The 23,427-nt window shown below is 38.1% G+C and overlaps 1 protein-coding gene and 7 long non-coding RNA genes across 16 annotated transcripts; 4 read left to right on the top strand and 4 right to left on the bottom strand.

Moving 5' to 3' along the window:
• Positions 1-143: 143 nt before the first annotated feature.
• On the top strand, positions 144-1,353 carry LOC124196428. The gene is made up of 2 exons (XR_006875716.1): positions 144-347; positions 421-1,353. It is a non-coding gene; the product is annotated as an uncharacterized LOC124196428 (long non-coding RNA).
• Positions 1,354-3,112: 1,759 nt separating this feature from the next.
• Positions 3,113-6,832, top strand: LOC124196427. Of its 4 annotated transcripts, XR_006875713.1 has the most exons (8): positions 3,115-3,347; positions 3,802-4,019; positions 4,123-4,559; positions 4,629-5,029; positions 5,121-5,355; positions 5,423-5,573; positions 5,651-5,792; positions 6,117-6,832. It is a non-coding gene; the product is annotated as an uncharacterized LOC124196427 (long non-coding RNA). The 4 variants fall into 4 exon arrangements; XR_006875715.1 differs by having other exon boundaries at positions 3,113-3,347; positions 4,626-5,355; positions 5,636-5,792; XR_006875712.1 differs by having other exon boundaries at positions 4,629-5,355.
• On the bottom strand, positions 6,197-7,599 carry LOC124196434. The gene is made up of 2 exons (XR_006875723.1): positions 7,406-7,599; positions 6,197-7,215 (listed from the first exon to the last, which is right to left on the bottom strand). It is a non-coding gene; the product is annotated as an uncharacterized LOC124196434 (long non-coding RNA).
• A 681-nt stretch (positions 7,600-8,280) lies between these two features.
• LOC124196432 lies at positions 8,281-8,642 on the top strand. The gene is made up of 3 exons (XR_006875721.1): positions 8,281-8,324; positions 8,418-8,515; positions 8,586-8,642. It is a non-coding gene; the product is annotated as an uncharacterized LOC124196432 (long non-coding RNA).
• Positions 8,643-10,037: 1,395 nt separating this feature from the next.
• On the bottom strand, positions 10,038-11,465 carry LOC124196396. 3 transcript variants are annotated; one of them, XR_006875690.1, is made up of 4 exons: positions 11,332-11,461; positions 11,119-11,224; positions 10,792-10,879; positions 10,038-10,556 (listed from the first exon to the last, which is right to left on the bottom strand). It is a non-coding gene; the product is annotated as an uncharacterized LOC124196396 (long non-coding RNA). The 3 variants fall into 3 exon arrangements; XR_006875691.1 differs by having other exon boundaries at positions 11,119-11,271; positions 11,332-11,443; XR_006875692.1 differs by having other exon boundaries at positions 10,388-10,556; positions 10,757-10,879; positions 11,332-11,465.
• Positions 11,466-11,532: 67 nt separating this feature from the next.
• On the top strand, positions 11,533-13,141 carry LOC124196397. Its single transcript, XR_006875693.1, has 5 exons — positions 11,533-11,680; positions 11,748-11,895; positions 11,964-12,134; positions 12,345-12,417; positions 12,771-13,141. It is a non-coding gene; the product is annotated as an uncharacterized LOC124196397 (long non-coding RNA).
• Positions 13,142-15,340: 2,199 nt separating this feature from the next.
• On the bottom strand, positions 15,341-17,018 carry LOC124195520. The gene is made up of 5 exons (XR_006875252.1): positions 16,728-17,018; positions 16,534-16,615; positions 16,300-16,442; positions 15,910-16,231; positions 15,341-15,845 (listed from the first exon to the last, which is right to left on the bottom strand). It is a non-coding gene; the product is annotated as an uncharacterized LOC124195520 (long non-coding RNA).
• Positions 17,019-17,678: 660 nt separating this feature from the next.
• On the bottom strand, positions 17,679-22,968 carry LOC124195538. Of its 4 annotated transcripts, XM_046589985.1 has the most exons (8): positions 22,755-22,968; positions 22,472-22,559; positions 22,071-22,276; positions 20,630-20,896; positions 20,303-20,464; positions 19,698-20,227; positions 19,083-19,288; positions 17,695-19,013 (listed from the first exon to the last, which is right to left on the bottom strand). In XM_046589985.1, exons 7-8 carry the CDS (start codon positions 19,183-19,185, stop codon positions 17,848-17,850), a joined length of 1,269 nt encoding a protein of 422 aa, XP_046445941.1. In that variant the 5' UTR covers positions 19,186-19,288; positions 19,698-20,227; positions 20,303-20,464; positions 20,630-20,896; positions 22,071-22,276; positions 22,472-22,559; positions 22,755-22,968; the 3' UTR covers positions 17,695-17,847. The 4 variants fall into 4 exon arrangements, with proteins under 4 accessions (XP_046445944.1, XP_046445941.1, XP_046445942.1 ...); XM_046589988.1 differs by having other exon boundaries at positions 17,679-19,013; positions 19,987-20,464; XM_046589986.1 differs by lacking the exons at positions 22,071-22,276; positions 22,472-22,559; positions 22,755-22,968 and having other exon boundaries at positions 20,630-21,397.
• Positions 22,969-23,427: the final 459 nt, after the last annotated feature.

Here is a 23,427-nt window from a genome sequence, read left to right as displayed (position 1 = left end):
GAAAAAAAAGGTCGATAGTTTACTTTCGGACAATGACTGTTCGTCCTATTTCCATATACGGAAACTTACTTAGACATGTTTTGGAAGCAATTTGATATTTTTTTCACTTATGAAATTTTTTCATACGTGACAGATTCGGACTTTCTCACTTAAAAACAAAAACAAAACAGGAATTTCAACTCTAGTTGGTGGATAGGTTATGTGGGTGTTACCCGATACCCTTTTTAAACCGTTAACATGATCTTCGTCGATAATAGAACAACAACGCTAGAACACCATCTTCAGAATCAAACTAGGATTTGTCTCAGCTAGTTCTGAATTCAAGAAGACTAAACATGAAGTTGGTGGTCAGTATTTTCCTTTCATAATTTTAGTTTCGACTCTATTCATTGAAATACATTTTACTTTGGTTTGATTAAGGTTCCTGGCCTTCTTCTGCTTGTCTTTATCACTGTAAGGGCAGCTCCTCTGGGTTCTGAAAATCCCGACAAAATCTACCTGGACGATTATTCCGTTCCAGTCGGGTACAGCGCACACAATCGAGATTTACCAGTGATTTCAGGTACCTTAACGGATACCACTCAGGCAATTGCTGGCTGGCAGTTGTCAAAGTTGCGTAAAAATGGATTTATATTATTTGCCTTTTCACTCCTAAATCCTCCAAGCCAGACAAAAAGCGAGACAAAAAGCCAGACAAAAAGCCAGACAAAAAATCGAAATGTTCCTTCGTAGATTTGCCATTCCCGAAGAATTTCTTTACCGCCTTCCGTCATGATCCGCACCAATTCGATATGTGGAAGAACTGGGCAGCAGAGTACCCACCAGAAATATTTGTTCCCGAACCTTTCTCTCGAAAAGACGCTGAAACTCTTGCTTATCCAGGTGTTCCGGACGGAACAGTTTTTATTCCTGAAATAAATGCTCCAACAGTTTATAATACAGATGTCGCTGAAGCAAAATCCACGAGTATCCTAACATCAGCCGCCAATTTTCAAATGGCGCAATGGATTTGGAGATGGAACATCATCCTTTGTCTTGTCAATCCTTCGTGCCCCAATGTCACAATTCCGTCGACCACCGGGAAAACTCTCAGCGGTTATCCTTCGTTGCTATTTGATGCAAGGCAAATTTTAGTGAAACCTTTGAATCAGTATGAATTACCCAAATGATATTTCCAGTATCTTTGCCTCCACAACCCCCATATCGTTATCAAGCCCTTGTAGTAGTGTTACTCAGGTGTTTTCAGGGGCCATGTCAAATTTAAAATATGCTGCACAAGACATATGAAATTTTACAAATCCTTTTTTTTTTAAATATTTGTATTAATCTTCTAATACAGCGCTTTGTAACATTTGGATTTTGGAATGCACATTTCTTTTTTAAGCTTATATTCCGAAGAATTTAATAGACTATTAATTGGGGAAACATGAATGGAATAGCGGTAGGAACTAGACTACGCGGTGAAACAAAGACAATACATTTTTTTGGGATTATAATGATATTCCTAAAACTTGCTCACCAGGTTTTGAAAAATTGGTTATAATGGCAGACCATCGCGATCAGCACGCGATGAGCAGACACAAATTAAATATTTTACTTTCAAGTTTCATCTACCAAAAATCTACCAAAAAAAGAGCATGAACTGAGACTAGTGACTGAACTCAAGTATTGAATTCCTTTAACCAGTTTGTCGAGTTTTTTTGTTGTTGTTTTTTTAGTCCAGATCAACAACCTGGCACAATACATATGCTTTTTCGTTTTCCATCTAGAATTCACTTTTGTGTTAACTCGCTCAATAAACAGAACCTTGGTGAACGTAACAACTTACCAATCATACCACGGTAGCAAGCCGTTCGTGCCAAAATCACGGAAAATGTAAACAGTAACGCATATTGTAAAATACTAATTCCAATTGCAAATAACAACCCAGTAATGCGCACCCTACAAAGGACTGGTATTGTTAAATATATAATGACTTTAAAAGCACTACGCTTTTTAGCAACAGTAAAATTAAGATTTTGTTTGCCAATTGTTTTTTTTTTTTTTTTTTTTATGCAGGAGTTGATCATTATTTAGATTTATTCAATGCCACAATTAATGGGTCATTCAATCAGAATTTCTAATGCCCTGTTTTTAATTAATTGAACCAGTATTAGCTCGACGACTTAGGGTGGGGGGTATTCGAGGAAAAAATGTGTTGTTATTGTCTGACTGTCCGTTAAATTGTTAACGGTTTGGTTAAATCTATTGCCACGACATGATGTCGTGGCGCGACGGTCGAAACTGTCTATTGCCACGACATCTGTCGTGGCAATAAAGAGAAAATTGTCTATTGCCACGACACGCCACGATACGCCTATACTTCCTCTCTAGTCCCTCATGTCGTGGCAATAACACGAAAATTGTCTATTGCCACGACATAATTTTTTTTTAAATTCGACATTCACGCATGTTAGGTTAGGTTAGGTTAGGTTAGGTTAGGTTGGGTTAGGTTGGGTTAGGTTAGGTTAGGTTAGGTTAGGTTAGGTTAGGTTAGGTTAGGTTAGGTTAGGTTAGGTTAGGTTAGGTTAGGTTAGGTTAGGTTAGGTTAGGTTAGGTTAGGTTATATATGTCAAAATTTTTACACGAATATTTCAGTAGTGGTAGCCGAATGGTCAGCGATGAATGCCACCATGCGATAGCATGGCGTTCGATTCTCCGTCGAGAGGGTAATTTTTTATTTGGAGATTACAACAAAGGTTGAGTTTCACGGGATAATTGACAAGAAAAATGATGCGGGAATTATTCACATTTAGTTTTACCCTATTTAGTAGTTTTCCTAAACATCTTCTGTGGAACTTAGTACGAAAACGCATGTCGTGGCAATAGACAAAATTCGTGTTATTGCCACGACATGAGGGACTAGAGAGGAAGTATAGGCGTATCGTGGCAATAGACAATTTTCTCTTTATTGCCACGACAGATGTCGTGACAATAGACAGTTTTGACCGTCGCGCCACGACATATGTCGTGACAATAGATCTAACCTAACGGTTTATAACTGTCCGTTAAATCGTTAACGATTGACTTTTTACTCAAATGCCCCACCCTAGATGGCGAAGTCGTCGAGCTTGTACTCCATCTCACGTCAGTCATGAGAGGTTGTTCATGTAGACGATGTGGACCTTCATCTTCATGATTTCATCATTACGTTGGAAAAAGATATGGCGACCACGTTACGAGGTGTCGGGTAACGACTAACGAGAGGCGATTTACCGGTTTACAATTAATGCTGTATCAAAACAGCAGTACAAAGCCCCGTGAAATGTGGATTGTGGTCGGGGAGAAGAACAGTTTTCCACAGTTAAGTAAGAATTTTTTAATATTGTGTTGTAATTTATTGATAAAGTGTTTGGACTGCCAACACCATGCTGCCAATCTCAAATTTATCTCCTGAAGAAATTTCTCTTAAATTGAATAACTAGTGGTTAGTGCATTATTGGCTCTTAATGGCATTTGATTTTGCCTAAGGCCTTTTTACATACTAAGTCATTTCTGAAAGATGTAGGGTAAGAAAGAGGTAATTAAGAAATGGTAAGCTGAATATAAAGAAAAGGAAGTACAATTTAATTAAAGATATTAAGTGGTAGAACAGGTAGAACTGTGTTTTACTTCTCCCACCTCCATTACATTTTAACATACACAAGAATAATTAGATTTACAAAAAAGATAGTTATTCCATTAGGTTGTATGTGTATGTGTTTAACCTTTTTTTTAATATTTACTGAATATTTTAATGAAATTCTCCATTTAATTTCTCAGACTGTAATATTTGGATTGCACAGTCTGGAATAAATTGTTGGTGGTGGTGATTGTTGTGAAAAAACTATTGCCGTTGAGTACTGTAAGATGTGGTACTACACATCGACAAGCTGTGCTGCTCATCAGTTTGAACAGTTGATTGCAGTTTTTCCACTACTGAATTTGAAAAGGCCCTTTGTCAAGAGAAAAATCCAATCTAAAACAAGAAATTGAGACAGGTAACTCCACCAATATAGTTGATAAAATAATGTGAAGTGCATACAATAAAACTACTTAGTAGGCTATTTGTCTTAAACATGCTAATAGTATGTTATACTTTAGGCACCAGCCAATCCTTTCTGGAATTTTGCTATGGACGTCTTTCAAATGATCGTCAATGTTAAGAAAGGAGAAGAATCTGAACCCAAAGTAAAGCTTGAAGAACCATCTACTACCGATATACCAATAACCAACGGAACTTATTCCATGCACTCCAAGACGGCATTATTATGGCGTGCTCTTGCAGACTCATGACAATGACTTACGACGGTTCTGGTGGAGTCATCAAGGAGGAAAGCAGTGGTAACCCTCACCAAATCAAAATCCTTCACCAACCGACATCATTTTCAAGTTTGGCATGAGAGGCCGACATATGTTTGCGGTCTGTAAGAGCATGGCGTCAGAGAAGAGACATCGCAAATGTTACTTTTTCAAGTTCACTTTAGCAAACCTTTATTACTTCCATATCCCAGACCCAGAGCAATGGCCCAAAATACCAGGTAATGAGAGATAATTTTATTTCTTTTCGAATCCATGTCTAAAGAACAATTTAATCTTTTCAACAGCAGATCTAGAAACCCAAAGTTGATGAAATTTGTCTCTAGGATTAATTGAGTTCTACAGTATCACAACGAAAAGCATCTAGCACGATGTCGTTTAAGACTTCCCATTGGCCAGACCTCTGTTCAGAATGTCTCGGATTTCCGCGCAAACGACATCAAATCGTTGAGTGAATTATCTTTGAAAGTTTGAACCCTCTGTGCATGTCTCGCTGAGAAGAAATGGTGACCAAAGCCGGCAACCTAGGCATAGACAGTCTAATCGGACAAGGAATTCACCCCATCTCGTCCACGATTGCGTAAACGCAAGTTACTATTAGCATTACAACAAGACGAACGAAAAAGCTCCTGCTAATACGACCACCTCATCTTTCTCGACTTGAGGGCCACTAGATACGTTGGGACTGGAGGTAAACCGAAATCTAAGACCATGAAGAAACTCAATGCTCATTCCTAATAGCAATTGCGCTCACTACGTAATTCTCTAACCCATCACTAAAGAACACCACTCCTGCAACACCACTCCTGCAACAAACTAATGTTGTTCAACTCGATTGGTGTTTACGCAGCCGGAACAACTGGAATTCCCATGGGTCGGCGTATTCATCACCATTCATTCACCACCATAAATGGTAAAACATATTTTAGGTTGATCGCGCAATAATAAGTTCAGCTTCGGGACTCCTCCCTAGCTGTACTAATTGGAGTAATTGCTCTCCTTGCCTCCGCAACTCCAGTAATTATTAAAATTAAAATCTCTCGCGTGCCAGACCGCAAAAATTTTTATTCATTTCCTTACACAGATCAATGTCTTCTGGAGAATACCGTATCGCTTCACTGAGATGTATATACTTTGACATTCCAATGGCAAACTTGAAGGGAAATGTGACGATTCGAACGTTGTGATTCGTTCACAGGACAAAGAAATATTAACGTTACCTCCGCAGTTTGAAGGTATCTATTGCACATGTTACATTGTTTCATGAATTACTATGAAAAGGTGTTATCTCATTCAGCATTTTTACCTGTAGAATTTTGATCCCAATTCTCAGCGGGTAGACTGGCGGTGGTTTGGTCAACTAAACGGCGGCTAAGCACGTCCGGATGATAATCAGATGTTGCTGGATGAATGAGACGCTGTGACCATCTCCGAATTCGTTAGGTTGTGTTCAGGTAGCAGATTTTATTGGCTGATCTATCCATGATCCCTAAAAGAAAGCCATAGATTTAGTGGTTGGAGACGAGAGAGAGTAAATCCCTTTGTTTCAATTTTGTGGTATTTTAAGTGAAGTCTGTTTAGATGTGATTTTATTTGATTTTTTATTTATCATTTACATTTTTTTTTTAAATTGGGAAATCTTGTTTACTGTAGACTTATTTGTAAAATTTTTTGTAGCAAGTAATTTTGAGGGACTGCTCAATTCAACTTCACTCCTGTGTTTCACCATCAGAAATCTGTTCCTAAATAGTATTGACTAATTTTGGTTTGTTAAATAGGGTTAACAGCCAGGTGAAATCTCTTCTTCATTACTGTCCAACACAACATATGGTTTTTGGCGGTTTTTGGTTGCGGCTAGCCGGTGAAAGGTGTCGTCAAAAGTTCAGCTGTTGCATGGAGTCTGTGATACTGGTATTATCCTGGAGTGGGTTGGTGTTCTGACAAATATTGTTCTGCTTGTTTGTGGTTAGTGTATTGTTTGATGTAGTCTATGATGTAGACTATGATGTAGACACGTGCATATCTGGGCTTCCTTCTGTGGCCCCGTTTACTTAACTAACCATTAACCAACGCCAGCCGGTTGTCACTCACCTGCTGTGAAACTAGGAGAAGGGCTCTGGTGAAACGGGGACTAGGATAGCGCGTGATCTGATGAAAACTTTTGTAGAGTTATGAGTGTAACCCGGAAGTCTACTATATCTAATTGCTCCCTAGTAAAACTGGCCTCGCACTCTTCTTCCTTGTTCAGGTAATCTCCCTGAGCACAATTAAACAAGGCATAGTCTCCCCTGTCTTGATTGACTAAATTGGGCAAGGAAATTTCATATTGATAAAATTAATGCAATGATGGTAAAATATAAATGTGTACGATGAGGGATGATAAACATATGTACAAAAAAATGTCAATAAGATTGTAAACAGTTATTTTTCTTTACAGTGCTGTGTAGTGTATAAATATCGAAATATCCCAACACATGATCTGTTGCTTTCTTCATTTTTTTTTTCCAATTTCGTAACATACTGCACTAATCAATCAAAATAAACACAAGACCCACAATTTTATTAGATGGCAGAGGGCCTGTTGCTTTCTCAACCGCGATTATAACAACGCCCTTATTTGTTTGGCGCAGAAAGTTTTTTGATCTAGCAGTTGTCAATTGAATCACTCCTAGATCATGTTAGATCAGGTTGCCTCAATTGTATACTGCATCACTGCATGGAAGAGATTAGAGTGGCGGAGGTGGAAAAGATTTGACATGAAAGGCAAATTAACGAACAACACATTGAATTGTGACACCAAGGACAGCAGCAGCATCAGCTTTAAGCACACCTTTCACCATCTCCATCAACAGACCGAACATCAATGGCCATCGAAACCTATAGAGAACAAGAAAGATTTATCACAAGTAAGGATAAGTGCAGAATGAGAAGAATAAAGTTAAAAAGGTGATACGTAAAGGTAACAGTATACGATATTTCGTCAACAATCTGGACGAATCACTAAGAGATGCCATAGAAGGCACAGATTCAGAAGAATGTCAACTGTAAAGGCGACTTCTCATTATACCTTAGGGGATTTCGTCTGTTGTGATGTGTTATGCTGCGGTGGGGGCTTTTGGGTGAAGACGAGATGTAACTTTGGAGGGGAGAATATTACGTGAGTATCAAAGTTATTTGCCTTCGTTTGTTAGTTCTTTCTTTCAACTGTCAACGAGCTAGAGCGGACATTGTTTTCATGTAAACGTTTCTTTTTTCTGACGCTAGACGGCTTAGCCTTTGATAATTTTCCACTCAGTTTAGTTACGTTTACTTTGCACATGTCTGGAGAAATTTCTCGCTGCTACTACAAGGAAATTTTGGGTGATAGCTGTCAGTTTCTCTTTCAGCAACAAAGCTCACTTGTTATATTTTTAATAAAGTGGGTTTTTTTCTACTTCCGGTTTTCTCATTTCTGTCAGTAGTTTAGTAAATATTAATCTGACGCACAAAAAAACCACATATTCGTGATCCTCGTCAAATTTATAGTAAAGTTCATGTTTTTATTTGTACGTACGCGTACTTCCGGTTTCGAAAATTTTCCTGAACTATAGTTCAGGAAAATTCTCGATTTTGGCCAAATTTTGGATTTCGTTTAAATCACACTTAATCGACCCCAAATTTCATGGAGATCACAAATATATGGTTTAATTTGATGGCAGCTCAATGGTTAAGGTGCTGTGGCTTACTTCCGGTATACTTCCGGAAAATTTGCATAAAACTAGCAAGTGAGCTCTGTTTTCTGTACAGTTCTAAGGATTGAATGCTAGGTTTTAGCAAACAAATATGAACTTTTCAAGTTTTGTGAGTATCTTAAGACCAGTCCTTCAAATATTGAGTTTTGAGACGTGTTAAATAGATGGCGTGTTGATTGTGTCAGTTATGGAATGGCGTTTGCTTTGCTCATTTGCTGTCAAAAGTTTCTTCGAAAATTACCAATGAATTCATAGGTAAATTCAAGTGATTTCGTCTCTAACTTGTCGGTGATGTGTTCTATTCCGTGTATATGTTGGATAACCTTAATGTTTCTCATCAACTTACAGGAGGAAATGTGAAAGGTCGTGGCCGTCGTGCAGCCTACCGTCAACTATTTTGTTCAAAATCATTGTATTCTACTGAATGTGCCATTGAAATGATACAGGTAATAACCAACTCTAGCTTTATGCATTTCATGTATTGCTGAAACATATATTCTTCTCGTCTTTTATTAGGAGTCATAATTATCTGCTGTTTGTATTGGACTTGCTAGATCACCAACCCCAGGCCCCCAGCATAGACCAATCTCTCATTTCATCTTCTCGAGAGAAGATTGGATAACTGATTGGTGGTTTTATGTGTAAGTTCACTTATCATGTCACTGAACTATTTCCATTGCAGTCTAATATGTATTTAAAGTATTGATCTCCACTTACGTCTATCGTCTAATGTTTAAGAGACACTTTTGAGTGTATACTGATAATTGTTTATTCTTTTAGATCACATTGATGACACAAATTATAAACAATGTGACTTATTTTCTTTTTTTATTTACAGGTTCTAAACTCCAGGTTTCTAAATTTGCATGGCAGACTTTATGAAAAGTCCTCCTTTCAAGAAAGTCAACAAGGTCCCTTGTTTACTAACCTGTTGGCTGCTACCCTTGAATCTCCCTTTTTACTTTCTAAAACGGGCATCTTTACTTGAGGTATTGCTTTCTGTCGCTACAATCTTGTTTGAATATTATTGCCATCCAAATAAATGTTCATTATGCTTACAGGGTAATCCTTCGCTACTGATCATGGACTTCATCCACTGGTGAAAACCGACAAGTGAATGCTGTAATTCAAGACTGATAAATTGTGTAGTTAATTAGATAAAATTATCAGTGCATATCTGGGCTCCCTCCTTTTCTGTGGCCCCGTTTCCCTAACTAACCACTAACCAACGCCCGCCGGTGGTCACTCACCCGCTGTGAAACCAGGAGGAGGGGAGGGCTCTGGTCGAACGGGGACTTGGAAGGCGCATGATCCGATGAAAACTTTTGGAGGGTCATGAGTCTAACCCGGAAGCCTAGTATGACTACATCTCCCCAGTAAAACTTGCCTCGTACTTCTCTCTTCTTCTCGGTCCAGATAAATATCTCTGGGGGCCGTAGACATATCCTATAACAGCATGTGCGAGTTAAACAAAGCAACCCACTACCCAATGAAACAAAAAGCCATGGTTTATTATTTGCGCAAATCTCCGTCAGTCAAGTTACAAATTTTTCTAATTCAACAACTCGTAAAATTTTGCATCTAGTCTATTAGTGCAAATCGCGATTCCATCATGTGTTTGGTAGTTAAGAAAATGGTTGTTTAAAAAACAAACAATGGGGTGTTCTGTGTAGCCAAAAAACTCACCATTGTTTGTTTTTTAAACAACCATCTTCTTAACTACCAATCACATAGGATCGCTATTTGCACCAATAGATTAGATGCAAAATTCGACAGAAGTTGTTGAGTTTGAAAAATTTGTAACTTGACTGACGCAGATTTCCGCAAAACTAAACCATCGCTTTTTGTCTCATTGCCGCAGCGGTGGTGGCGGGTTGCGTTTAACTCGTACAGAAGAAAAACATCTTGAACCGGACGCTCTGTTTATTGAATTTTTTGAACATTTTAACAAGAAAATAAAAAAATGAGTTCATATAATATATTTATTTTTATTAATTACAGATATTACATGGTTAAGGTTTAACATTGGTTTATAGGGTTAAGGCCTTAAGGGTATAAATTTAAGGGTTAATGGTGTATGTTTTCGGGGTTTGAAGGATTGGAAGGTATATGTTTGTGGGGTTTGGAGATTAATTGGTAGGGCAACATTTGTAGGGTTATAGATTAACAGATTTTTTATCCAAACTTGAAATATCCTCCCTCACCTCTCCAACATCCTCCACTTTCCTTTCCCAATCCCGGAAACATGTTTATTATTTGTTGACATAAACATCCCATATTTGTTTTTGTTGCTTCTTAACTTCTTAACGGTAAACTGCAATCACGATGACAATTTAACAAAATAATGATACAATTTCGGTAACACGACACCAGCAGTCCAGCACCAAGGAACGGCTAATTGAATTTGATGCAGAAAGATCTATCACCAGCAGAGGCTGAAACAACGTACCACAGCGGACAGCAACAACGCGAACAAACACGATAAACCTGTAACCATAATGAAATGAATTAATTTTCAGTATCAATGGAAATGCTGTCAATGGAAAGATGAATAAATGTCACTTTATGTTATTTACAAGAGTTAACACAAATCATTAGCTTACCTAACAAGCCTAAACCTAAAATTAGCTTAATGACACAAGTACAGCTAAACATCTCTCATTGTCAGTTAGCGAGCTTTTTGAAACCACCAGACAATAAGAAGGTTGATTGAAATAATTACTTCAGTTGTTCATATTTCTTCATTTGACCAAACACACAGCAGTCCATGTGTACATTGGCAGCAACGACGAAGCTCAGACTTTCCCAGACTGTTAATCACAAAAAAAACTCAATTACTATCAAGGACACAGCATCTCAAATGACAAAAACAAAAATGACAGAAGTTAAAGTCAACTACACAATCCTTCAGAAAAAACGTTGCAAAGGAACCTACAGCTAGCAAGCTTTTCCAAGGTAGACAACTAAAGTTCTATGACAGGCAAGTTAAGACATAGTCAGTAGTCACCAACTAACTAAGTCTCACAGTTAGAAAGTTGAACATATTTACCTGATTTGTTCTGAAGTGATTCTTACAAACAGCCGGTACAGGAAAAAGAGACGACATCTTGGCAAAATGTACAGATGCTCAGGTTCTGCTCAGGCCACATGATCAGCTGGAATTTCCAAGTAGAAATTATAGGCTAGGTTACCACACAAATTACTAAATTCACACACAAATAATTATGATTCAGTAACATCTAATAATCAAAACGGGAAATACCATTTTTATGAAGAAAAATGTGAGGAAGGAAAATACGCCATACGGATACGGATAACGATACGCTTTCAATCAGTGCTCGAATAAAAATGGCGGCTGTCTTTCGTAACTAAGACTTATTGTTCCATATCAGTAGTTGTAAATGTGAATCATAGATGGCGATGAATTTTGTATTTTAGTCTGCTAAAGAAGAAGAGCTCTCAGTTTTATCGATTGCTCAATCGTAGCCTCGTAGGATCCTCCCGTCCTTCAACAATGTGGTTAAAACAAAGCAGGCAATCTTCTAAATGTTTGAAATAGCCCAGGACTATCCTGAAGAGGGTTCTACAACATAAAAAATCATATATATCAAGTTAAGAGGAAACATTTTCATCTCTTTCCAAATCCATATCCAATTGAAATTTTATTGACTTTTGCAGATATGACAACACTTACGATGAAGAATTTAGCCCTAACTGTTGATGTGGAGTTGGTGCTAATTTGCTGCCATTCCCTTTCGTGATGTTTTCAATGTCAAGTAATGCACATTAATAGCTGGACGCTGACAAATTGTCACTCGCACCTGAGGTAATTCAGTTAACTGTTGTGATGAGCATTTAACTCATTGAATCGTTTTTTTTTCATATATTTCTTAGAACAGGCTGGTGGATTCTGAGCTTCTTTGTGTCAGTCCAATATGTGCTATGTGCAGATGGGTTTGTTGCAGCCAGCCGGTGATAGGTGCTCTTCTTGCTACCTGTACCAGCTGTATGTTTCATATTGTAAAAAACACTGAACAGAATGAACTGAACTTCAGAACAATGAAGGTAATTATGTTGAACAGCTTTCTAACTTGAATGCTACTGATATTATTAGTTGATGAATAGTTCTTTGCTGATGTTTGCTTTTTATGATGGTAATATCATTCATTCTGTTAAGTGTTTTTGTATGACACACTTCAGAACAATGAAAAAAACTTATCTTCTGTAACTATGCTGTCACTTACTGTTTTCTGTTGGTATTTTTTTTCTTAATAGGATTAACAGCCTGGTGAAGTATGAGCATCTTTGTTGCTGCCCAATGTTCACATGGATTTGACATAAGCGGCAGGTAAAGGTTTTTCTCTTGCTTCCTGTGCTGCTGTGTGCTCAGTCCCTTGAAGAAACACTTAAGAAATATTGAAGTAATTATTTTAATAAATTTTTTAATTGTATTTCTCATTAAAGCTAGTCAACTGTAGATTCTTTTGTTACAGTTCTAAGAATAGTTCTGAGAGCATGTGTAGTTAAGCTATACTTGTCATTTTTGTGAGAATCACATCAGAATTAATTCCTCGATAGTAATTAGTTTTTACAAGCAGGATTAACAGCTAGTTGAAGTCTTGTCTTCACCTTCTTCTCCGTTCCAGTCTAATTCACACATGGATTGATACTGAAAATTAATTCATTTCATTATGGTTACAGGTTTATCGTGTTTGTTCGCGTTGTTGCTGTCCGCTGTGGTACGTTGTTTCAGCCTCTGCTGGTGATAGATCTTTCTGCATCAAATTCAATTAGCCGTTCCTTGGTGCTGGACTGCTGGTGTCGTGTTACCGAAATTGTATCATTATTTTGTTAAATTGTCATCGTGATTGCAGTTTACCGTTAAGAAGTTAAGAAGCAACAAAAGCAAATATGGGATATTTATGTCAAATAATAAACATGTTTTCGGGATTGGGAAAGGAAAGTGGAGGATGTTGGAGAGGGGGAGGATATTTCATGTTTGGATACAAAATCTGTTAATCTATAACCCTACAAATGTTGCCCTACCAATTAATCTCCAAACCCCACAAACATATACCTTCCAATCCTTCAAACCCCGAAAACATACACCATTAACCCTTAAATTTATAACCTTAACCCTATAAACCAATGTTAAACCTTAACCATGTAATATCTGTAATAAATAAAAGTAAATATATTATATGAACCCATTTTTTTATTAAAATGTTCAAAAAATTCAATAAACAGAGCGTCCGGTTCAAGATGTTTTTCTTCTGTACGAGTTAAACGCAACCCGCCACCACCGCTGCGGCAATGAGACAAAAAGCGATGGTTTAGTTTTGCGGAAATCTGCGTCAGTCAAGTTACAAATTTTTCAAATTCAACAATTTCGGTGGAATTTTACACTAGTCTATTAGTGCAAATAGCGATCCTATGTGATTGGTAGTTAAGAAGATGGTTGTTTAAAAAACAAACAATGGTGAGTTTTTTGGCTACACAGAACACCCCATTGTTTGTTTTTTAAACAACCATTTTCTTAACTACCAAACACATGATGGAATCGCGATTTGCACTAATAGACTAGATGCAAAATTTTACGCGAGTTGTTGAATTAGAAAAATTTGTAACTTGACTGACGGAGATTTGCGCAAATAATAAACCATGGCTTTTTGTTTCATTGGGTAGTGGGTTGCTTTGTTTAACTCGCACATGCTGTTATAGGATATGTCTACGGCCCCCAGAGATATTTATCTGGACCGAGAAGAAGAGAGAAGTACGAGGCAAGTTTTTTCCGGGGAGATGTAGTCATACTAGGCTTCCGGGTTAGACTCATGACCCTCCAAAAGTTTTCATCGGATCATGCGCCTTCCAAGTCCCCGTTCGACCAGAGCCCTCCCCTCCTCCTGGTTTCACAGCGGGTGAGTGACCACCGGCGGGCGTTGATTAGTGGTTAGTTAGGGAAACGGGGCCACAGAAATGAAGGGAGCCCAGATATGCACTTGTAATTGAATCTAACTACACAATTTATCAGTCTTGAATTACAGCATTCACTTGTGTTTCACCAGTGGATGAAGTCCATGATCATGAGCGGAGGATTACCCTGTAAGCATAATGAACATTTATTTGGATGGCAATAATATTCAAACAAGATTGTAGCGACAGAATAAGCAATACCTCAAATAAAGATGACCTGCTTAAGAAAGTAAAAAAAAAAGGAGATTCAAGGGTAGCAGCCAACAGGTTAGTAAACAAGGGACCTTGTTGACTGTCTTGAAAGGACATGACTTCTCATAAAGTCTGCCAATCTGAAAATTTAGAAACCAGGAGTTTAGAACCTGTAAATAAAAAAAGAAAAATAAGTCGCAAATATAGTGACAAAAAGTTATAATCATAATCATAATCTTTATTTCAGCTATTCACTGCTATCATGCCAGCCTCCAGCCTCGACACTAAGCCAAGCAATCCCCTCCTACATTGCATTCTAAGACATGAACTTAAAAGTCCATATCCAAAGCTAAACTGAGGTTCTTGCAGACCACTTTGAGAATCTTCTCTTTTGCGGTGAGGTCTGGTATTCCAAGTGATATTTCTCGGTCGAGGCGGCTAGCTCCTCTTAAGGCAGGATCTAAGGCGTCAGGTTTGTTGGTACTTGGTAGTGTCGATCACCAAAACCGAAATATTTCTGTCTCGATTGCCAAGTCGTCTTCTCGTCTGCCAAGTCTGTATTCATAATATATGTATGGAATTAAAGAAATTAGGCGAAAAATACAATGGTTAATACCATCCATGCAGGTGAGACGCTGAAAACGGTTCTTCGTTCCATTTCTCCATTTATCTCTTGGGCGTGATAGCGTATTTCGTCATTAAATATTATCCACGGAGCGGAAGACGGCGCTTGGTCAAACAGGAAATGAATTAAAAGTTAAGGAGAAAGGTTACCTTTAGAAGATTTTGCAAGGGATGCGGTTATAAACGAAAACAACAAAAAAACAACAGAAAAAAAAACAAAAAAAACATCATCTAATCGCGCTTGAATTCTCAAGTAAATCAGGTTACTGCATAATTATATTTTTGCTCTTCTTTGCGCAAGCCCGTGTGCAAGTGAGACATTTTAATCATTCGACTGCAGGTGTTACATTAGTTACTTTCAGTAATGTTTGAAAAGAGTAAGACAACTACACAAATCCGTAAATGGGAGTAAACCTAGAATGTTGCACAGAATGTGTCGTTGAACTCGCAATGTCCCCAGTTTTAACCAGTTCTGAAATCAGGGTAACCAACATCTGTGTTCTCGTTACAATTTACGTGGCACTTGTGCACGGGGCAACAACTTAATGTTGTATAATTGACTACTAATACTCAGTTCAATAAAAAGTACCGGTATATAAAAATTGCCGTATGTGACATAAAAATGAATCGCAACTCCTATTAGTTTAATCGTCAGTTCCCGACAAGTTCTCGATTCAGTCTCAAGTCGAAAATGAATCCTTTGGTAAGAGACAACAACTTCGATACAAACATCTTCAACTTTAATACTTAAAATTGATGGGCGCTCTTAAAAATATTGTTTTAATTTAAAAAGACTCGTGCCATTTGATTTCCTTTTGGCAGATTTTGGTCACTCATTTGGTTGCCACCGTATCGGCCGCACCGACTAACTTGGTCAACTCGCCCGTCCAGGGTGCTGTTCAACCCCAAAACACTTACGATTTTCCCGCTCCAGCTCCAATTGCCTACGCTGCCCCAGCCTCAGTCGCCTATGCTGTACCACCATCGCTATTGCAAAAAAAAAAAAAAATAAATAAATTTGTTATTGAAAACAAACCAAACCCAGATTTACCATCGATTGAAGATCTTCCACCACTTCTGACTCCCACCGCACCTGCAGTCGCTCCAGTTGTAGAAGTCGTTACCATCGTTGAAGTGAAACCAGAGGTCATCGAAGAAATCGCCGTCGTTCCTGTGAAACCTAAGGTCATCGAACAAGTAGTCATACTTCCAGAAGCGGAACCCGTCGTTGAACAAGTAGTAGAAACCAAGAAGCCAGCCGCAGTTGAAGAGTTGTCTCTTGAATATCTTTCTCCAGTCGGTTTCCATCACCAAAGTGAAACCAGAAGTCATCTCTAGCAATGTCTTCGTCATGTTTCAGATAGGATTTGTTGCTGCATAAAATGTAAGGAATCATTCAGCGTATTTAAGACAATAACTAGGCAATTTAATTGTTTTACACCTTTATGATCGTTCATCAACTGCAGTTTTGCATTTTAGGTCAAACTGGTAGTTCACGAAAAATTGCGATCTAAAACTTGCGGAGCAGCAGAGAGGATGCAGGTAGCCGATGATTTCCGAGTTTCTAAACCAGTAAACTATTCCCTGTTTTACATTAGGAAGATGAAACAATAAATATTATAAGAAGAAATAATCAATTGTTATCACATTGTTGAGCAACTTTTTGGACTATTACAAAAGGATATTGATGTTCATGTAGGATCTGATAAGTAGCCTACATATTCATGCAGTTTCAGAGTTTTTCAGTAAATTAAGTCCTGTTTCACAGTAGGAAGAAGAAACAAAAACATTTTAAGATAAATAAACATTTCGTACCAACACATTAACAAGCAACATTTTGGGTTATTACAAAATGATACCGATACTAACTTTGACACTTTGGATATGGTAAGTATGGCACAGGTTCTTGCAGTTTCCTCATTCTCATTCTCCTGCCAGATACAAGATGGACAGAGAATTAGAAAATATGTTGTAAAGCTAGGCTATTGTAAGTAGTAACTCCAGTAACAATTCTGAATGAAGATTTTAAAAAAATCAATTGATCCCAACATTTTCTTTCATTTCTCTGCAATCGTTACTTTACTGCAAAATCTATACTCTCGGTCTCATTGAAAGATTTTAATTTACACACTTGAACTTTTACTACACTCTCTGCTGAAATTCTACCATTTTTACTTATTAGCAAACTACTGTGGGAAACTGTTTTCTTCTCTCCATCCACAATCCACGGTGCTTTGCACTTGCACTGCTGTTTTGTGTTTAAGTACGGGCACGATTTGTTGACGTTAGCCTTCTTATTAGATGCTATCATGCTATTAATAAGTCTCATTATTCTCATGTTATCCGACGACCCGACCCTCGCAACGGCAACGTGTTCGCCATATTTGTTGTTCCAAAGATCAAGAACAAGAAGGTCCAAATTCCAAATCAGACAACAGTTTTCTATGACTGCCGCGAGATGGGCACTGAGCCACTGACCAATAGCGACTTCTAAGTTCTTCATCCTTCGCCATCTAGGGTGGACTGGTGGAGCAGGCATTTTATAAGAAAAATTAATGCATGCATTGCATAATAAATCTTCAATTCAACAGTGTAAAACAAATAAATAAATAGTTAATGCTGACTTTTTAATCTTATAAGATTAAGACTAAGACATAAGATATAAAAAGAATATGGACTTGTACCGTCAGAGAGCCAGAGAAATTGAGAACAAATCATACCTGTTGTTGACCGATGTTCGATGTAGAATTGAATGAATATATAGAATTGAAGTATATAGTTCCTGTAAATCTTTCAAAAAATAAAATAATAAGAATATTGGCCTGCCTGATGAAATCTGATTTGTGGGAACACACCATTAATGATATATTAAATACATTCAGTTTCAAGTACAAAAATATGGATGTTAACGGAAAATAGCATCTACACGTACAATAAACGATGCCAGAATAAGGTCACTTTAGAGAAGCGTGGCTATATACATAACAAGTTAACGTTTCTTCTCGATCTTGACGTAGGAATTTCGACGTCGGGCTTTCAAAAAGAAATTGCTTAGAGGTCCGTAGAGGTCCTTTGATTTCATTGGTCCGGGATCACTGAATTGATTTGAATACGAAGGAAATAAATTGCCAAATAGAGCGGAATAGGGTTTGACATTCAGGTCCATGTTGTACGAATAATTGGGATTGCCGCTAAGGCGATAATAGTCCTCAATAGTTGTACTATGGTATTCTGGCTGAGGCAACGCTGGACCGGCTTTGTATTTGCGGTATGGTAATTTTACTTGATTCGGGAGATAATGGGGTACTGAATTTCCATGTGTTTTGATCCCCGCCAAAGCCAATGTCTTCTTCCTGAATGGTCCGTGTGACCGGCGTCTCTTGGCGATGACAAATGGGATCCAAATGGGAAGACTTAGGACGAAAATGCCGACGACGACCAATGCGAAACTGAGAAATAAAGCGAACGGGTTCGCAATCGACGTTGAGGATATATCGCCACCAGTTATGCCACCGCTACTGATAGAGTCGCTAGACGACGAAGAACTGGATGATGTGGAACTGGATGATGAGGAAGGAGAAGTGAAAAGAATGTTGGCCAAGTTTGAGACGACAGGCGAATCAACAAGGACTTCAGGTTCCGCTTCAACAGCTTCAACTTGGGGTGGAGGTTTGACGATGACAACGTCCGTGTCCTTGTCGACGAAATTCAAATCGTCGATCAATCCGCCAGTTGACACTAAGCCGATGTTGGTCTGCAATTGGGACAACACGTCACTGAACGTTGAATCCAGTTCTCCTTGGTCAGCCGTCGGGAACAGGACAACTGGGACGCTGGTTTCTCCAATCAAAGCGGGCGATGATGTGATACTTGGAGTAATTGTCGCATGCTGCTGTCCATCAGACAGTATCGGACAGTCAGAACTTCCTTTGATTAAATTCGGCAAACCATTGTGATGGCCGACATAATGGTTATTGGATCCAAATGAAGATTCCAACGAGGGATAGACTACGAGTCCGTGACCATGAGTGTACTTGCGCGTCGCGCCGCTATCGGAAACACCAACGGACAGCGGAAGTTTTGATTCTACTCCATTATAGTCCATGTCACTCTCTTCAACTAATTGCGAGTTTTCGTTGTCGAATTCAGTGGGGGCTAGACGTGAGAATAAATAAGACAATTAATCAAAAAATAAAGAAAATATTTATAAATATTATGGTATACCATCGTTTTGTTGGGGTAGTGATGCTGAGGAGACCATCTGCATACCAAAACCTGACACCAAAATAAACAGAGCCAGCAAAACTTTCACGACTGACCACCGCATCTTATTTCGTCTAATTCTTCGGCAATGTTAGCAGATTTTTTTGTGACGTCTCTCCTTATGTCCTTTTTACACAAAGCACGGTGGCATTATTTCCAAGTAGAACCTAAACACACAAATCAAGAAAAAGGAAATCAGCCGGAGTGGTAAGTCTTGATCGCGTCACATCGGTAATTGAACTAACAAATAGGATAGTCGTCAATAACCAATGATAAGGATGGTTAATTTCTACAAATTGTCCCAGATAAAAGCTACTTAGTAACCCCGCGGATGGCGATATCTAATAGACGATGATGCATTGATGCCATTCTTCTTTGACATTTCCTGTTATAGTTCAACTATTATGTAATGGAACAAACACGGTAGCATTTTAGGGTATTGTACGCTGGTGTTCCGAATACCAGTATAGCATAGGCAGCCAAGTGGAATCGATGTTTCCTTTTTTTTTCACGAATGATTTGTCTCAATTTATCCCGTTAAGTGATATAACTGTTTCTACTTGTTGCGAAACTTACCCACTGTTTGCTGCGGTTGTAATTTGAATTCCAAATTTCCAACAGAAAATCCTAAATCAGGCACGAATATGTCTGTTGTGTTTGATAGAATTTTTTCTTTTTAACTTTTTTCTTGATGTCACTTTTCGCGCCAGTATTTTTTTGAATTTTTGCAGGCGATAGGAAAATAGAAAACTTAATATCTCGAATAATGTTGTAAGGCACTTGATTCCGTTTTACAATCGAGCGGAGAAGAGAGGTTCAATCCAAAAAAAAGGAAAACAGAGGGAAAAATAAAAAAGAGCCGTACCGGACGAACGAACGATTAGCGCTGAGATGAGACAGCGAGAGACTGAAATGATCAGCGGCACGGACCATCACCTATATATAGTCTATTTACGGGTGAAAGTCTGTTCTCCTCTTCTTGCCTCGAGAGGACAATATTACAGTCCCAAGTCGAGTCCAACATTGGCGATTGACCAGTTCTGTCGAATGCACGTGAAGATGTTGTGGGTTTCTAGGTCAGCAAAACGCTCCACCATTAGGCCTACCTATAATGCAATAGATGTAATATATGTCCATGTATAATAATATATTACAAGTCAAGAACATAACTACTATGGTACCCAGCGGTTGCTTCTGTTAAACGTGCCGTGACTCAATCGGAACTATCTTTTAATGTGGAAAGAGTGAACGAGGAGGAGTCGCAGCTTTCCGTGAGAACTGGAGCCTATGCTAATCATGCCGCATGAAACAACATGAAGATATGAGTTCGAAGAAAATGTACACTACAGAAAAAAAAAGTAAAATTTGTTAAAAATTCGGGAAAAAAAGGGGAAAAAGGGAAATCGAGACCTTATCCCAGGCATAATAAATCAACACCTCTCCGACTCATTAGCGAACTGTAGCCTATTTTATGGATGACTTGTTACAAGATTTGTAAGAATGAATACCTGTGGTTGTTGCTGAGCAGCAGCAGCAGTGCAACAGCAGACATATAAATAGAATTGTTACCGTGGAACTATTGTTCGCCGATGAGAGAAAGGCGACGTGATATAGTGTTGTATCATTCGGCCGTTAAAACACGTTTCTCCCACCACATTGTATGAGCGTAAAAGACGAGGCAAGAGAAAAGATGAGGCATATTTGTATCAGACTGCTAGTCTAAAAATACCTCTAAATAAACGGTCCCGCATTATTGGATTATTGCAGATGTTGACCTAATTCAATAAAACAAGTTTCTTTTTTTAAATTGATATCACAAAGTACGGCTCAGTATTAAACATTTTCACTCCCACAATTTCGAAATTAATGATAACTGACTTGCCCCACTTCTTTGACTTTTCTTCTCCATTTCTCTCGCTTTTACCGCCAAATACGAGGAGGACGATACCTTTACTAACATTTGATTAACGTGCGATATCGCAGGTGGTGTAATTATATGGGCCTAATTTTAAAAGATACCCTCTTTTGCCAGCAGAGCCATAAATTGGGCTTAGTTAACAATCTATAACGAATAAGAGACCACATCGATAACTATTCTTTTTTTTTTGCGACTATACTTTCTTCTACAGGTAAAACTATTAATAGGCTATTTTTTACTTGATTTCGTACCCGGATGAAAAATCATTACAAAATGTTTACCGCGAATTTGAGTCGATTTCACCGAGTTTTTTTTTGACGCTGTATAGTAAAAATGGTTAAAAATAAAGAATTGCAACTGAAGGCCCCAAAATAAGTACATTAGGACCCGGAGAAAATTTATTTGTAAAAATATTAGAAAAGCATCTCGGTATTTCTGCATAAAAATGTATGGGCTTATTTAGTTCATGTGGAATATGATAATTAAGAAGATATCTGAAAAGAAAAGCGGATCTTATTCGCCTCGGTGCATTCTCAAATGCACTGGAACCGTGCGTCAATCAGTGAAACGATTCCGATATGTTATTAGACCGCGTGAAAGCTTCTGAATCACTGCCTTCGTGTGAAAAACGCTTCACAAACTACCATAAAAAACCGCTAAGCTTTTTAAAAAGTATTGCCACAACTCACAGCAGTGAACACAGTCGGTGTAGTGATAAAGAAACAAGCAGGTGCCGGTGAGGCGGCAGAGGTTCCTCTTTTGGTCATAAAAATTTCTAGTCGCACTTTGCTTGAAGTATTTAAAGTAAATATATATTTTTTAATTTGAATGTTTTGAATCGGGCCTGATGTGCAGTCTTTCTACAAATGAGTTATTGAATGGATTCTATCCTTACTGAGTAATAAACAAAAACGGCAAGAGCAAACAATGATCGCCTAGCTCTGGAATAGTCATACCCCTTATTATTTAACGATTTATAATCAACGCCACCAAAAATTCAAAGAGGAGGTAAAAATATTAATTTGTTCTACCTTTTAAGCCTGGGATATACGGCCAGGCTTCCAAAAGTGCTCCGTCCTTAGAAAAATTGAATTCACCAGGCAGGATAGGAAAAAGGGGGAGTCCTCGTGAATACCCCCACACTCGCATGGATGTTCACGAGGACATTTAAAGGGGAAGAATAAAGACGTAATTTGCACCGACATTAGTTTCTCCAAACAAACGGGATGCTGCCTATCTAAATAAAAATAAGAAATGGGTTACGAACAAATATTGACAGAGACAACAAGTAAGGAAAGTTGAAAATGAGACAGTGGCAAATTATGTTAATAATCAGGAGAATTTAAGGTTATGTAATACACCACACTTGTACATTGCATCATTATAATATCTAGCAGGGTGACAGGTTAGTAAAATTAACGAAAATCATTACCCAATAAGTGATGATACATTAATGTCAGGTGCAGCACAAGCAAAACTTGCATAACTTGTGGTTATTGTGGCTAGATCTGGCCTCAAATCTGAACAAATGAAAAGGTTAGTACAAACCGTTGCAAACAAACTGCCACACATTGACATGGGGCTTGCATGATAAATGCTAGTGAGGAACTAAAATTTCAGAAATTTGGGACAGGTTTAACCTTTCTATTTAAGCTCCCATAATCATTCTATTAATCTATTTGTATTCTTATTTTTTCTCATGTTCTTTTATTTACCTGCTAAACAGCATGACGCCTGTATTAAGCGATTCTTTAAAGAGACGCGACACCAGAGTTCAAACGACGACCACATTTTTGCAATTTATTTGTTGTGCTACTTTTTCGTGCAGCTACTTTACGTTTCCTAATAAACGATCTTTACGTTATCATTGAAATCTTGAAAACTTCTCGTTTCCCAAACTGGTAACTAAACGGGAGCAGACGACACTAATCTTCGCCATCATTAACTATCGATATCAATTATAAATCGACCCCCTACGACGATAAAAAGCGGTTTTGCGCTCGACATCCGCTGAACGGATCGGGATTATTTTAGTATTTTTAATAGTTCGTTTCATCAAGTACACTGAGTCTACCACAGTCGAGATTAAATTAGAAATGTGCACGAAGGCCGCAGATAATTACTCTAGACCAAAACCACCACAATAAGATCCTCCAGAGGGAATCAACTGTACAGCTAAATATGAACTGATTCATTATTATATAATTTGTGTCTGTAATCATGATGCTCTGTTGAATTAATATTTCTTTATTATGTCCATTTTTCCGACATGAGCGCATGAAATGTGATGAAGATTAAATAGTCAGCAATAAATATACTAGCTGTTAACAGTGAGGATTGAAGAGATAAGACATGAAAAGAATTTAGGTGGGGTCGTTCATCCAGAAG

This window comes from Daphnia pulex, chromosome 6 (assembly GCF_021134715.1).
Source record: "Daphnia pulex isolate KAP4 chromosome 6, ASM2113471v1".
Lineage (NCBI taxonomy): Eukaryota > Metazoa > Arthropoda > Branchiopoda > Diplostraca > Daphniidae > Daphnia > Daphnia pulex.
The sequence above is the reverse complement of the archived record's forward strand: the minus strand, read 5'-3'. Positions and strand labels throughout refer to the sequence as shown.

Coding starts and splice junctions, on each gene's coding strand:
- LOC124195538 (XM_046589988.1), bottom strand. CDS start 19,185: ATGCGGTGGTCAGTCGTGAAAGTTTTGCTGGCTCTGTTTATTTTGGTG. Junction 19,014..19,082: donor ACTACCCCAACAAAACGATG/GTATACCATAAT, acceptor TCTCACGTCTAG/CCCCCACTGAATTCGACAAC.